This window comes from Cnephaeus nilssonii (genome assembly GCF_951640355.1).
Source record: "Cnephaeus nilssonii genome assembly, chromosome: 1".
Lineage (NCBI taxonomy): Eukaryota > Metazoa > Chordata > Mammalia > Chiroptera > Vespertilionidae > Cnephaeus > Cnephaeus nilssonii.
This window is the reverse complement of record NC_137072.1, coordinates 52,112,504-52,127,920: the sequence shown is the minus strand read 5'-3', so window position 1 is coordinate 52,127,920 and position 15,417 is coordinate 52,112,504. Positions and strand designations below refer to the sequence as shown.

The following is a 15,417-nucleotide window of genomic DNA, read 5'->3' as shown; positions in this document are numbered from 1 at the left end:
TTAGTTTGAAAATAGATCCCCCTCAGAAATGGTTTGTTAATCTAGACCAGTGGTCGGCAAACTCATTAGGCAACAGAGCCAAATATCAACAGTACAACGATTAAAATTTCTTTTGAGAGACAAATTTTTTAAACTTAAACTTCTAATGCCACTTCTTCAAAATAGACTCGCCCAGGCCGTGGTATTTCATGGAAGAGCCACACTCAAGGGGCCAAAGAGCCGCATGTGGCTCGTGAGCCACAGTTTGCTGACCACGGATATAGACCAACCACTATCTGACTCTTAGATGCAAAGCAGCTTTATTTTTCAGATCAAGTAGTTGATTTTTAATCTCATTAGAATAACAATATAGATTTCCAGAAACTAGGGATGTAGATAGTAGGTACCACTTTGAGAGAGGATGACCATCACAGTCATTCTGTAATAGTATCTGTATTTCTGTATGTAGATCAATTTATTTTAAACATATTTCTGAAAAATTACTGGTATGTTTTCACTTTTATCCATCTGAAGTAGGTAACTTCATGTTTTTAAAACTAGCTAACGAGGGCTTCACTCCTTGCTTTAAAAAGTAAATTGTTTGAAAAGAAAAGGTTCTGGAAGAAGTTTACTTTCTCCAGGGACTGGTAGTGTTTCTTTTACATTGACTGAAAAAGCTGAGGAATATACTAATTTTAACTTTTTATTCTTTTTTTAAAAATTGAGCTAATTGAAATATAACATTGTGTATATTTAAGGTATTCTTTTGCTTTTTTAAATTGGTTTCAGAGAGAGGAAGAGAGAGAGAGAGAAACATCAATGATGAGAGAGAATCATTGATTGATTGCCTCCTGTACACCCCTACTTGGAATTGAGCCCGCAACCCAGGCATGACCAGAATTGAACCATGACCTCCTGTTTCATGTGTCGATAATCAACCACTGAGCCACACTGGCTGGGTTAAAGTATTCTTTATATGCTTTGGAATAAAAAATTCAGTTCAGAACAGTTTTACTTGATCCACAATTTTCCTATAATTATTTACCCTTTATCATTTCAAGAATACTGAATATCAATTATAGCATCAAAAATTTAAAAGATAGGTTGATATAGACAATTAGAACATAAAAGCAAAGAAAAATAGTAATTCATCAATGCTGCCATTACCTAAAGAATACCAACAATAAAACAAACAAGCAGAACAATAAGATATAACCACAGATTCCATTTATGAAATGAATGCAAATCAGACTGTTCCTAAATCTTTTATTTTTGTAGTCATTTAAATATGCCCCTATTGGAAACTAGCCATTGGGAGAGATGAAAAGAATAATGAAGATCTGCCTTTAATTTGATTAATTTGAGTTGGTGACAAAGTTATTTTAAGGTTTGAAATCTATAGATTCTAAAGTAACCATTTAAGAGGTAGACAAGTAGACTGATGTGTCATCTTCTATAGTCATTGAAACCATGGAAGTACTATTATATAGTATAATTTTCAGTAGGTAATAGAATATCTCATAATACTGAGTTCAAAACAAAACATTGACAATATACTTAAAGGTTAGCTTTAGAAGTAAGAAAATATTCTTAATCTTTGAGTTTATAGAGGATTTTCAGTAGTTTAGAGGTAAGTAAGAGATATGATAGAAATGCAATTCTTTATTTAGGTAGAGAGGAATACCTCTAGACTTATAGCTATGTTAGGGGGAAAAGAAGCTGCTTCAGAGGTAACAGTTCACATAATAGCCCTATGTGATATGCTCTAAGAATTTGAAATGAAGGGAAGGAGGGATATTGTTTATGAGGGTACTTGTGGTACCATTTAAGGAGTTGACCCTCTCTGAAAGAGAATGAAAGGATTAAGTAGGATAAATTATAGTTTGAAGAACTAGATCTTTATTGACTAGAACATTCAGTAAGTCATGATATTCAAAAGGATGATTCTAATATTGGTTATTAGAGAACTTTCATCAATTAGGTATCTTTATATCCTTAAATTTTGTATTAGTCCCTCATGAGACATTGTATAAAACTTTGTCTAATCATGACTCTGATTGTATCATTGGGAGTTGTTGAATTTAGAATGGTATATTGTAAAGCCAAGGGAAAATAATGTTTGAAGTATAAGAATATGTTTGAGGCTTTAGATCAAATGTATGGGTACAACAGCAGATGTGAGTGATCCATAAAATGAATTTTAATAAAGAGTAGGAATGAAGATAAGGAATAGATGGTTCTTTTGAGTCTTATCAATGGAAAAGGTATATTTATAACTAGAGGCCCAGTGCATGAGATTCATGCTCTTGGGGGTGAGGGGGGTCCCTCAGCCCGGCCTGCTCCCTCTGGCAGCCTGGGAGCCCTTGGGGGATGTCTGACGATGGCTTAGCGCTGCTGCTGAGGCGGGAAAGGCTCCTGTCACCACCACGGCGCTCCCCCTGTAGGAGCGCACTGACCACCAGGGGCAGCTCCTGCATTGAGCATCTATCCCCTGGTGGTCATTGTGTTTCATGGCGACTGCTTGTTCTGCCATTTGGTCTATTTGCATATTAGCCTTTTATATAGAATTAGAGGCCCGGTGCACAAAATTCATGCACGGGCGGGGGGGAGGGTTGTCCCTCTGCCCAGCCTGCATCCTCTCCAATCTGGGACCCCCTCGAGGGATGTTTAAACGGGCAGTTGGACATCCCTCTCACAATCCAGAACTGCTGGCTCCCAACCGCTCACCTGCCTGTCTGCCTGATTGCCCCTAACCACTTCTGCCTGCCAGCCTGATCACCCCCTAACCACTCCCCTGCCAGCCTGATCAACGCCTATCTGCTCCCCTGCTGGCCTGATTACCCCTAACTTCCCTCCCCTGCAGGCCTGCCCTCCCCCCGCCCCAACTGCCCTCCCTTGCAGGCCTGGTCCCTCCCAAATGCCCTCCCCTGCTGGCCTGATCATTCACAACTGTCCTCCCATGCCGGCCATCTTATGGCAGCCATCTTGTGTCCACATGGGTGCGGCCATCTTTGACCACATGGGGTGGCCATCTTGTGTGTTGGAGTGATGGTCAATTTGCATATTGCCTCTTTATTATATAAGATGATCACTTGAACCTTTTAAAAATACTGTATTTTGAATTTCTAGAGAACATAGAGTGAAAATTATGCAATTTGATGGCTTAGTTTGTAACTGTAATACAGTAGTCCTCACTTAGTGTCATTAATAGGTTCATGGAATTCTGGTGAAACAATGGATGACAAAACTGATTTTACCATAGGCTTATTTGATATAAACAAAAGTTAGATTTCTACTGCATCTCATCAGCATTATAACAAAACAGCATTAAACAGAACAAGCTGTTTGAGGACCTGCTGTACTTTCATTATCAGGCTCATGGAAAGACCATTACCAATGTTTCCACCATCACATGCTGCTCTTAAGCACATACAATTATTATAAGAAAATGGTGATAAGTTAGGTATAAAGTAAGTTAATTAAAAATCCTTCTGGTTTATGGCAGACTATCAGCAAAGGAAAATGCAACTCCACTCATTTTTTGTGTACTTTTTTCATGAAGTATGTAGTAGAGTACCAATGGTAATTTTGAACAGAAATGTACTCTTCAAATAGTAAGCCACTTAAAACATTTTAATAGTATTTATTTTATTAGGGAACATAGTATGTAACTTGTGAATTTTTAGATTTTTAATTAAATATGTCTTTTATTTTCAGAGTTCATGCGAATTCCGTGTGTGGATGCTGGATTGATTTCACCACTGGTGCAGCTCCTAAATAGCAAAGACCAGGAAGTGCTGCTTCAAACGGGCAGGGCTCTAGGAAACATATGTTATGATAGCCGTAAGTGTTGAAATATCAGTGATACACTTATAAACTTTTGTTTAAAGATTATGATTTTCAGACTAATTTCCCTTTTAATGTTAGCATTGTCTTTTCTAGGCTAAGCCACTAACATGGGCCTGTATGACAGCTCTGCTCATTGTAGAACTGGTGGAAATTTGGGCCATACTAGTCTTAACTAAGAAATTATAGGAAATGATAGTGCTTTTCCTCTGCTATCACAAATTATATTTTCAGAGGAAAGTAAGTCAGTTTCTAAGAAATTGCGGCATTTAATTAAATATATATATGTATCTTTTTAACTAGTTTTTATTAAAGTACTATCTCTGAATGAGAATGTTTATGAACACAGTTTTTTAAAGTTTTGAAGTCTGTCCAAATACATTTTTATTTCATTTTTTTAAAAACATATTTTTATTGATTTCAGAGAGAAAGGGAGAGGGAGAGATAGAAACATCAATGTGAGAGAGAATCATTGATCGGGTGCCTCCTGCACGCCCTACACTGGGGATCAAGCCCACAACCTGGGCATGTGCCCTTGACTAGAATCAAACCTGGGACCCTTCAGTCCACAGATCAATGCTCTATCCACTGAGCCAAACCGGCCAGGGCAGTCCAAATACACTTTTAATTACTTGCAATTCAGTAAAACCATTCATAAAAACCATTACCTTCTCAAAAGCTAGATTGGTCTACTACATCTGCGTTGAGTCCATTCCTATTTGTCACAAAGCCATTGTCACCCTCACCATTTTCTGTAATACACTGTTATAGGCAAAAAAGGAAGCAAGAACTTGGATATGGATATATTGCAAAAATTTTGCACTTCCTACTTCTCCTTTGCCACATATATGTAAGCAAAATATAGAAAGATTTTGAGTATATTTAATTTAATTAGATTTATCTTGATTTTCCTTAGATTTATATTTTCTGAGCCCAAAACAAATATTTTAAATTTCACCTTTAAAGTCTCCTAGGAATTTAATTCTATTATATAACCAGGATAACTTTTATTGCTTATTTTCTCCATTGAGTTTATAATTCACCTTTTACATGAGCTCTATTTTGTTATAAACACACAAGACAAAGCATTTTTATAATAGGCAGTGTTTCCAATAGTGATTTGTGCATGTAAACCAGATATTACATAAGGTCATAAACATATTCATTTATGATAAAAGAAAGAAATTGAAAAAAGGATTAAAACTACAGCTTTCAGTCATAACTTGTCTGTAGCAGTGGTGGTAAGGTTAGCCTCATATATTCTCCTTTCCTTCCTTTTTCTGGAACATTAACTATTATGTCTGAAGAAATAGATGCTAGTTCTTTTTTGCTAGAATATTAACTTTATTTACAAAATTCTAGTGCTGTATATTTATAATTTGCATTTTCATATTTAATGTTTTTATTAAATACCATAGCTTACAATGTTAGTTTTCAAGAATGAACCACTTATTTATATTTTATATGATTAATTTTAACAATGTATATTATAAAGACTTCTACAGAGTAATTGTGAGTGATTGATGGCATGTACTTGGAGAGCATTGATCATTACTATCCTGTTTTATTTTTAGAATTTAAGGCTATCCAAAGTATTTTTTAATCTTTTTTAGTTTAGTTATTCTTGAATTACCCATTGTTTGAACATAGGAGATACCTGTTTAGTGTACTTTTGCCTTGAGTTTCAATTAGTATTGCTAAAATAGAAGAAACACCCATAGTGATTTATTGTTTCATATTGCTCTGGTTGTTATGGGCACAGTGTAATTTTATTTCCTGTGTACTAAAGAACCTTGAAGTTAGGGTAATAAATGTCTAGTTAATATGATTATTATTTTGATGAAACCGCAGTCCATTATTATAGTGTTTTTATCATATCCATTTACTCTGTTCTTACAAGGTATAAAATCTTTAGGCTATGATGTTCGTTTTTTAAATTTCATTTATCTGTAATATTTATAGCCACTTTATTCTCATTTAATTTAATGGAAATTAAAGTTCCATGGAAAATTGAGCATAGTGAATACAGGCTGTTTTTTATACTTTTAAATCTTTTTTTAAGAAAAATGAAGTTAGTAGTCTTAAAAATTAATATAAGAAGTAATTTATTACTACAAATCATGTGATGAAATGTGTTCATTGTGTCCTGCTTATGCATATAATTTTCATAAGAATGTATGTTTTCTTACCTTTTATTTGAAATTAATTTTCTGTGAGTTCTTATTGATTTTTCCAAATAATTGTAGGAAAAGCATAGTACCTATATTTGAATTACAAGAATAACATAAAAGTCTATAAATATGATGCTATGTAGTTGACTTGTGAATTTACTTGAAATGTATTTCTCATATTTTATGACAATTGGCAGTTTGAAAGAACCCAGAAATTAGATTTCTCTTTTTAAAAAGTTTTGAATGGCTTCTATTTTAATTAATTTTAACTTTCCATCTTGAGAATGTAGTTTTCTATTATCCTTCAAAGAATGAAGGATAATAGAAAACTACACATGGCAGTCTTATAAATACAAGAAGTCTTTTTCTTATAAATAACATGTTTTAAATTCACATTTGTGTTTTATTAAACTTACACATTAGAATAATCAGTTTACTTACATTTTATATACTCTAAATGAATAACTTTTTTTGTGTGGGTTTATTCAGAATAATTCTAGGTTTATGATAGTAAAGTACCATAATGAATTCACTGTTAGAGATATAAATTTGAGAAATGTGTGCCTATTTTACAGATTTTTATTTTAACACTTAAAAGGTAAAGTGTTTGCTAGCATATTTCAGTTAAATTTAAATCCATGGAAATCTTTTGAAAAAAGTAGGTTAGATTTCAGTTTTACTAGCTTTTACCAGATCTTAGGAAAGCTTCCTAATGGGAGGAAACAATCTTACATAATGATAACATCTGGTAACAGACGATAAAACTGCTCAATGGGACGTAGTGAGGCTTAGTTGTTGATGAACTTTTTAAATCCCAGGCTCTCTCTTGAATATAGAAATGAAAGAATCGCTTTGTGGAAACATTAAAATACCTGGTCTTTTTTTCTGTTTTTCCAGAAAGTATTCAAGGCACTTCAGTTATGGATTTCTCTTTAGAACTATCCAAGCAGACTTTTTATATAAGCAACATTTTAAAACTCTTTTGCTCTGGAACTTTGGCAAAATAACTTATGAGAAGTTTGACACCTTTTCTATCAAAGAAGAAAATTGTATTTCATTTTTAGAAATCAGCAAAGTTGTGATTGGAATATGCTAGGGAATGTGATTTTAAATAAACAGAAGTATTACCCCTAATATGGTGTGGCTCAGTTGGTTGAGCATTGTCCCATGCACCAAAAGATCGCCAGTTCGATTCCCAGTCAGAGCATGTACCCAGGTTGCAGGTTTGACCCCTGGTCAGGGTTAATGTTTCCCTCTCTCCCTCTCTCTCTAAAATAAATTAAAAAAAACAAACCATTTAAACATTTCAGAAATGAACATCTTTGGCCTGTAATTAAACATAATTTAAAAATGAGTTAATTTTATTCTCCTTATATGGCTGTCTTTGCCCTTTCTTTCAGTATTAGCTTTGTCTACATAGCTGTGCACATTTTAAATTGCTGATATATTTAAATAGCTTTATAGTATTGAAGAGCTCCATATTAAATTTACACCTTTTATAATTCATAGGGATAAATTGATGATGGAAGAAGTTTTTTTCTGTTTGTAGATGTTACTGCTTGAGGCTAGGAAATAATTGATATGGGATATACTGTTTAAATTTAGGTAGTAGAAGCTTGAAGAAAATGATTACATGAAATTAAATATCTGTGTTTAATACACCAGAGAACACATATAATTCAAATTAATATATGTTAAAATTAAATAACTGCCTTTTTTGCTGTTTAAATTGAATCTTTTTAATTTTTTATGCCTTATTTTCCACCTCTTAATAATTTACTTGATTATTTTCTGAATGCTCACAGTTTCATAAATTTTGAGTTCATAAGTTCTCTTAGTACTGAGTGAAGGCTTCAGGTCACTGTTGATCATTGGAAGAGGAGCTTTAGTGGTGGCAGATGAGGGAAAAAACACTATTTTTAATGAGCTCTTAGCAGTTTCTTCCCTAGAAGTCTGATGTAGTTCCTGCCCTAAGCGCCCTTCTGGAATTTTCTCTTACTCCACCTGCTGAAACTTTATACACCTTACTTGCTCTCTATATTTCTTGTTTCTTTTTTTAAATTCTTTATTATTTTAAGTATTACATATAGTATTACATATGTCTCCTTTTTCTCCCATTGACCTCTCCCCAGCCACTACCCCACCCCCGCACATTCCCTCACCCCCTTAGTGTCTGTGTCCATTGGTTATGCTTATATGCATGCATACAAGTCCTTTGGTTGCTCTCTTACCCCACCCCCTGCCTTCCCTCTGAAGTTTGACGGTCTGTTTGATGCTTCTCTGTCTCTGGATCTATTTTTGTTTATCAGTTTATGTTGTTCATTATATTCCACATGAGTGAGATCATGTGATATTTATCTTTTTCCGACTGGCTTATTTCGCTTAGCATAATGCTCTCCATGTCCATCCATGCTGTTGCAAATGGTAAGAGTTCAACTATGCCCTTTTACAGAAATAAAATTAATGCTTGTTATTATATAACTAGAGTCCCGGTGCACGAAATTCATGCACGTGGGGGGGGGTGTCCCTCAGCCCAGCCTGCACCCTCTCCAATCTGGGATCCCTCACACAATCCAGGACAGCAGGCTCCCAACCGCTCACCTGCCTGCCTGCTTGATTGCCCCTAACCACTTCTGCCTGCCAGCCTGATCACCCCCTAAGCACTACCCTGCCAGCCTGATGAATGCCTAACTGCTCCCCTGCTGGCCCGATTGCCCCTAACTGCCCTCTTCTGCAGGCCCGGTCCCCCCCCAACTGCCCTCCCCTCCAGGCCTGGTCGCTCCCAACTGCCCTTCCCTGCAGGCCTTGTCACCCCTATCTGCCCTCCCCTACAGGCCTGGTTCCTCCCAACTGCCCTCCCCTGCAGGCCTGGGTCCCCCCACAACTGCCCTCCCCTGCAGGCCTGGTTCCCCCCAACTGCCCTCTCTTGCGGGCCTGGCCCCTCCCAACAGCCCTCCCCTGCTGGCCATCTTGTGGCATCCATCTTGTTTCCACATGGGGGTGGCAGTCTTTGATCACATGGGGGTGGCCATCTTGTGTGTTGGAGTGATGGTCAATTTGCATATTACTTTTTTATTATATAGGATTAGTTCTGTTATTGGAAAGATGCATACTTAAGAATCTTATATGACATACTATCTTATATGATACTAGAGGCCGGTGCACAAATTTGTGCACCTGCGGGGTCTCTTGGCCTGGCCTGCATGATCGGGTCGAAACCGGCTCTCCAACATCCCCCGAGGGGTCCCAGATTGCGAGAGGGCGCAGGCCCGGCTGGGGGACCCCCTCCGGTGCATGATCGGGACTGGGCAGGGAAGCGGGAGGTTGGCCAGCCAGGAAGGAACCACAGGAAGGCTCCAGGGCATGTCCAACCTGTCTCACTCAGTCCCGATCGGCCAACCCCAGCAGCAAGCTAACGTACTGGTTGGAGCGTCTGCTCCCTAGTGGTCAGTGCAGGTCATAGGGACTGATTGACCAGTCAACTATCTGTCCCCTGGTGGTCAGTACGTGTCATAGCAAGTGGTTGAGTGGCTTTAGCATATCATTAGCATATTACGCTTTGATTGGTTGAGCAGATGACCAGACACTTAGCATATTAGGCTTTTATTATATAGGATTATATAGGATTATGTAGAATAAAGAAACTAGGATTCTTACTAATGAATAAATTATTATTCAAAATGATATGGAATTTCGGTTTGGCAAAGCCAGTGTTTATGAAGTGCAATTGATATTGTTTATTTCATTGACTTCAAGTATAAATGGAAAGGATGTCCAAATACATGCATGGACCTGTTTGTATATTAGTGATTCTAATTATGCCACACTATTTTTATGTAATGGATGAAGGAAGAATTCATTATTCTGATTATAAATGCTGAAAAAATTAGCAATAATTCTATAATATTTTGAAATGCAAATTGGGTAGTTAAGTATGTATTAATACCAGTACATATATGCTGTGAAATTGCGTCAGTAATCAAAGTGTATTTATAGTCAAGAGGGAACTATTCATGTCTGGCATTTAAAATAAATGTTTAGTTCAGTGATATAAATTAGGTTAAGCATTGATTAATAATATTAAAGGGTTTTTCAGGTCTTTGTTTTACCCTACATTTTTCAATATTGAGTTTTAAAATTATCAGCCAATAAGTATAAATAAGATTCTTCAACTCTCGTCACTTAATCTGTTGTACACGAGTATATAAGAATAAATGAAACTGCTGTTTTTAGAGACAGTAATTATGGCTGTTACATGAAAATACGCCTTTGTAAAGATGTCCTACATACATAGTTGAAAATAGATGTTATTGTGTAACACTATCATGAACTCTAAAAAAGATTCATGCCAGTAAAGAGCTTTTAATATGGTGGAGAAAATAGAATGCACAAAGGTACACAACTTGTGAACAATAATGGAGTACACAATAAATCAGAATAAAAATAAGTGGATAATGGGAGTAGTAATTGGAACCATTTTTTAGAAATTAAGCAAATAAGTGCATTGTTTATTGAAGAAATATAGTTCATTTTAAAATTAATATAAATAATGATATGTCCTGGAAATATTGCAGATTGGTAGGATTTCCACTTCTGCCATCTACTAAATAGTCATTTAATCTTTTTGAATTTTAGTTTTTATTTTTCTATTTTTATTCTTTGAAACCAAGCTTATTACTCAGAACTTTCTCTGTTTCTAATCAAAATTGTCCCTGATACAAGTTGGGGGTATTTCCCTTGGCTGGGAGGAAATTAAAAGATAAATACTATTTAAAGGTGAATAATTAACCTTTTTCCTGCTGAGTAGAATAATTGTACTTCTAGAGAAACTGTGCTGTTATCACTTCAAGTTGAATTTTAAATCAGAGCTGTATGGACATGTGCACATATACACACATACACATATACATAGGCTAGCATGATTTATTTTAAGCATGAAATAGTTTGATAGAAAAGCATCTTTTATTCCTAAAATAATTGGAATAAAATTTTATTTTGATCTTGAGCAGTTGGACTAAGAAATTGGAGCAATAAATTATTTCCATTGTTACCTGAATGCTCTTTAGAAGTCATTTAAGAAAATTTTATGGAAATAATTCAGTTCTTTTATATGTAACCACAATCCTCTGCTAATAAAATAAGTATATAAAAGTATAGGAAATAGAGTAACTTTAGTGATTTCTTTAGCAAATGTCTGGTGATTTATAGATGTTCCATTATTATATAAAGGCTTTTTGGAAAAAGTATAATTGTCAAAAAATTTTGACTGATGTAAGAAATCTATTGGATTACAGAAATTAATACCACTCTCAGCAGATACACATGAGCTGTGTCTTACCAACTGCCATGCCATGACCTAATTTTAAACTGCATCTGTGGGACTCGTGCTTTCCTGATCCTGCACTATCAATGTAAATATTTGGAATTTTCCTGCATGAAGGCAGACTAAACCTGAATATAATGTTCTGTCACAAGAAGCTTTATGCTTCTTTTTTGACATATGAATATTTAACAGTCATGGTGGTTGTTTCTTTCATGAGTCATTTTTATAATTTCACTGATGTAACATTTATAGCTTTTGCTTTTATATCTAGGCTTTCATGCATTTTATCTGCACCTGGATCATGAGTAAATTGCATTTTAAATTTTAGTAAAGATTTTTATGGGTTCTAATTTTTCAGGGAACCATAACTGTGTGGAAATCACAGGCAACTTTTTAAAAAGTAATTTGATGTTAAAGTTGATAAACTAATAGCCAAGCCTACAGGTGAAAATATTTCATGATTTCTGAGAGTAGGATCAATTGCATAAATCTTACATGAAGGTCTCGTGCCTTTTTCCTCTTTATTGTTCTGAATCGCTGTGACTTAATTTCTTCATAGTCTTTTCCAGATTTTACTTCTTATCACATCGTATTTCTTTTAGCTCTAATTTTTTTCTCATTTTGTGATTTGGGTGATTATTTATTGCAAGATTAATTAGAAAAGTTTTACATTAAAATCAGCTTCAGAAAAGGACTGGTGTATTTCTATAGTTGCTATATTCACAATAGCCCCCTACTAGAAACATACCAAATCTCTATAAATATGAATGGATTTAAAGTAAAAATAGTAATGTAGGCATACAATGGAATACTACTCAGTAGTAAAGAGGAGTAAGTCACTTAACATACCTGCCACTATTGATTGATCTCAAAATCATTAGGCTGAGTTAAAGAAGCTAGATATAAGAGATTACATACTGTATGAATCCACAGATATAAAATGCAAACTAATCTATAGTGACAGAAAACAGTGGGTTATCTAGGGCCAGAGGCAAGGGAGAGATGATCTGTAAGGGAACATGAGTAATCTTTTGATTGTGATGAAATGTTTGATATTTTTATTGTGTTGGTAATTTCTGGGTTGTTCAGAACTATTAAATCTCATCAATTACACATTTTCAAATTTATATAGTTTATGTTGCATAAGTTTTTTCTTAATAGAGTTGCTAAGGAAGAAAAAATCCATCAGAAATCTAAACAATAAAGTACGTACTGTTTTTTTCTTTGTTCATATAATAAATACAGAAAAGGACTTGAAGGACATTGTGGGAAATATGACCATGAATCTTTTTTTTCTAACCCCTCTAGGTAAAACTAATTTCTTTATTTGTGCTTCCATTGTACTCTGAAAACTTAATTGTGTTTATTGCTTAAATATTTTCCTTCATGCTTTTCTCTACTTAACAGTGAATAACTGTCTTTGTATTTCTCAAACCTAACTCAGTATGTGAAACATCATAGGTATCCTGCAAAAGATTGATAAAGGCAGGGGAATAAATGCTAATTTGATCGTAGGTCTTAAATAACTTGACTGATTATGCAATGTACCGTATGTCATTAATCAGTAATAGTTAATATTATTCCTAAAATATTTTAGTTTTGCTGGATAATCTACTTCGTATTATGGAATCATAATTTACAGATCTTACGTGAATATACTTATGAACATAATGAACATTTAATTTCTGTGAAGTTTTTTAATAAACTGCTTTTCCCTTTTCCTCCATGTGTTCTTCCTCCTAGTCTGTATCACAAAAGCATAACATTTCAAACAGATAAAGATATTAAACTACCGAATCTGAAAGGCAGGCTAAGAATATACTCATGAATAAACCTGCATCATGAATTTGTGTTTTAAATTTTTAGGAAGAATGTTGGTATTTTATTCTTTTTCAATTCATATAAATTTAAAGATCACAATTAACTTTTAAAAATCACATTTTAATAAAGACATTTGCTGTTTATTTGGAGCATTATTTACTTAGAATTCTGGTAAATTTAAGTAATTCAATCATTTCATTAACTCATCAATGGGATAGTTTGGGGATTCTCAGTAATATTTTTCATTTAGTTTTTTAAGGCATCTAAAATTCTTAATACCTGTGGCTGGAATACACTGAGAACTAATGGGCTCTTTGGTTGCCTTCTGCACACACCCTGACCAGGGCCCGGGGAACTTAAAACCAAGATATGTGCCCAGACTGGAATTGAAGCTGGGACCCCTCAGTCTGCGGGCTGACGTTCTATCCACTGAGCCAAACCGATTAGGACAAGTTATAATTGTTTTGACTTTAAGCATCTATTCTGAATCACCTTTTGTTCACTAAGAGTATATCAACGATTATTGCTTCTAGACAGTATCAATTTCAGAACTCAGCCGGAAAGTATTCATAACTCAGCTTTACAGCTTACTTTATAAAACGAATTTTTTACTTATTTGCCATTAGTCTTTTTAGGCTCTAGTAATAGTTACCTGGGGAAAATAAAAATGAGAGTCTGGTTTATAATGATTAATGATTGGAAAGCTTCAATGGCAAAATTCAAGGTTTTATTTTAATGTGTTAAAGGAAAAACCCACACACAGCATATTGCTTCCTCTGTCCACAAAAAGGACACAGTAGAACAGAAATAATAAGAGCATGTCATATCTAAAAGGGCATTCTGCAGTTGTTTCCTTCTCCTTTTTCTAGATCAGGAAACTGACATCAACAGAAATTAAGGGGCTATCTTATGGTCAAACTTAATAAAACTCAAAGCTTATATAATTCTTTTATGTCATTACCTCAATGATATTACAATTTTTCTAATATTAAAACTTCTAGCCCAGCCACTGTGGCTCAGTGATTGAGCATCGACCTATGAACCAGGAGGTCACAGTTTGATTCTCAGTCAGGACACATCCCAGGGTTACAGGCTTGATCCCCACTGTGGGGCATGCAGGAGGCAACCGATCAATGATTCTCTCTTGTCATTGATGTTTCTGCCTCTCTCTCCCTCTCCCTTCCTTTCTGAAATCCATAAAAAATATATATTTTTAAAAATTTGAAAAATAACTTCTACCTTTCTTCGGAATTCTTAAATTAACATTTAACATTTTAGGTAACAAAGAAATTATAATTCCCATTCTAACAACCAAGACTAGTCCTAGGATTTCATCATAAGATGTTCTTTCCATTCACGTCTTTAGAGACCTTAAGCTTATGACATATCTACAGTTTTCTTTACTTGAAAAAGTTTTACCTTCTATTGAAATAAATCTTCTTCCTTTCCTTTGCCCTTAATTAGCTATAACTGAACTTAATTTATGAGATACTGAAAGTGATTAGAAATAGTTACCTATAATTCTACATTTAATAGTGGAGAGGGTAAAAAAGGAAAGAAGATTTTATCTTTCGTAGATGTCTTCTGTTTCTCTCTGAAGTAGGAATCATTTCCTGTGAAGAATGCAGAGGTTGGGAAAGGGAGGAATTTTATAGAGTTGTGACTATTTGGATGGGTCATCATGGGCAATGTGACAGGGACCTGTGAAAAGATTGTGCAGTACAGTTTAAGGGCTTGTTCATACTTTACAAGGCCTGTAATTTTACAAAGTTAAACGGTTGTATAATTTGTTCATTCTTTACTGTGCTTGTAAATATTATTCTTTAAAGCACATCTCTTGGAGTTTTAGAAATTACTTGATTTCAAAATAGATCTCGATGAATGGATGTGTGACTCTCCATGAATTTTTATAATGATATAGGAATTGTGTTATTGCCTCTTTGCCTCTTCAAGTTCCTACCAATTATATGTGAAATAGATTTTGTCTACCGACTTCTATTTAGTTGCATTTTGACAACTATTATATAGATTGGTCTTAATATTTAAGTTCCTGGAGACTCTAAAAGGATTTTTTGAGAAAAGATACTAAAGAACTTTTCAGAGATGAATCTTTAAAAATTGATTCTCAATTAATACTAAGACTATGCTAGTATTGTCTTGCTGAACTGATAGGCAAAGGTATTTCAGTATACCATTTTTAGGATTTAATGAAGGAAGATTGAGTTAGAATTCATATTTTCCAAGTCTTAATTAAGAATGCTGGTATTTAATCATAAT

General features: G+C 34.7%; 1 protein-coding gene across 5 annotated transcripts in view; it reads left to right on the top strand.

The window, feature by feature from the left end:
- The window catches only part of RAP1GDS1 (Rap1 GTPase-GDP dissociation stimulator 1), a 130,448-nt gene that overhangs the window by 53,639 nt on the left and 61,392 nt on the right, over positions 1 to 15,417 (top strand). For all 5 annotated transcript variants that reach the window (XM_079766485.1, XM_079766484.1, XM_079766483.1 and 2 more), the window contains exon 4: positions 3,697 to 3,822. In XM_079766485.1, the coding sequence (XP_079622611.1) occupies positions 3,697 to 3,822 (126 nt within the window). The remainder of the gene's footprint in view (positions 1 to 3,696; positions 3,823 to 15,417) is intronic.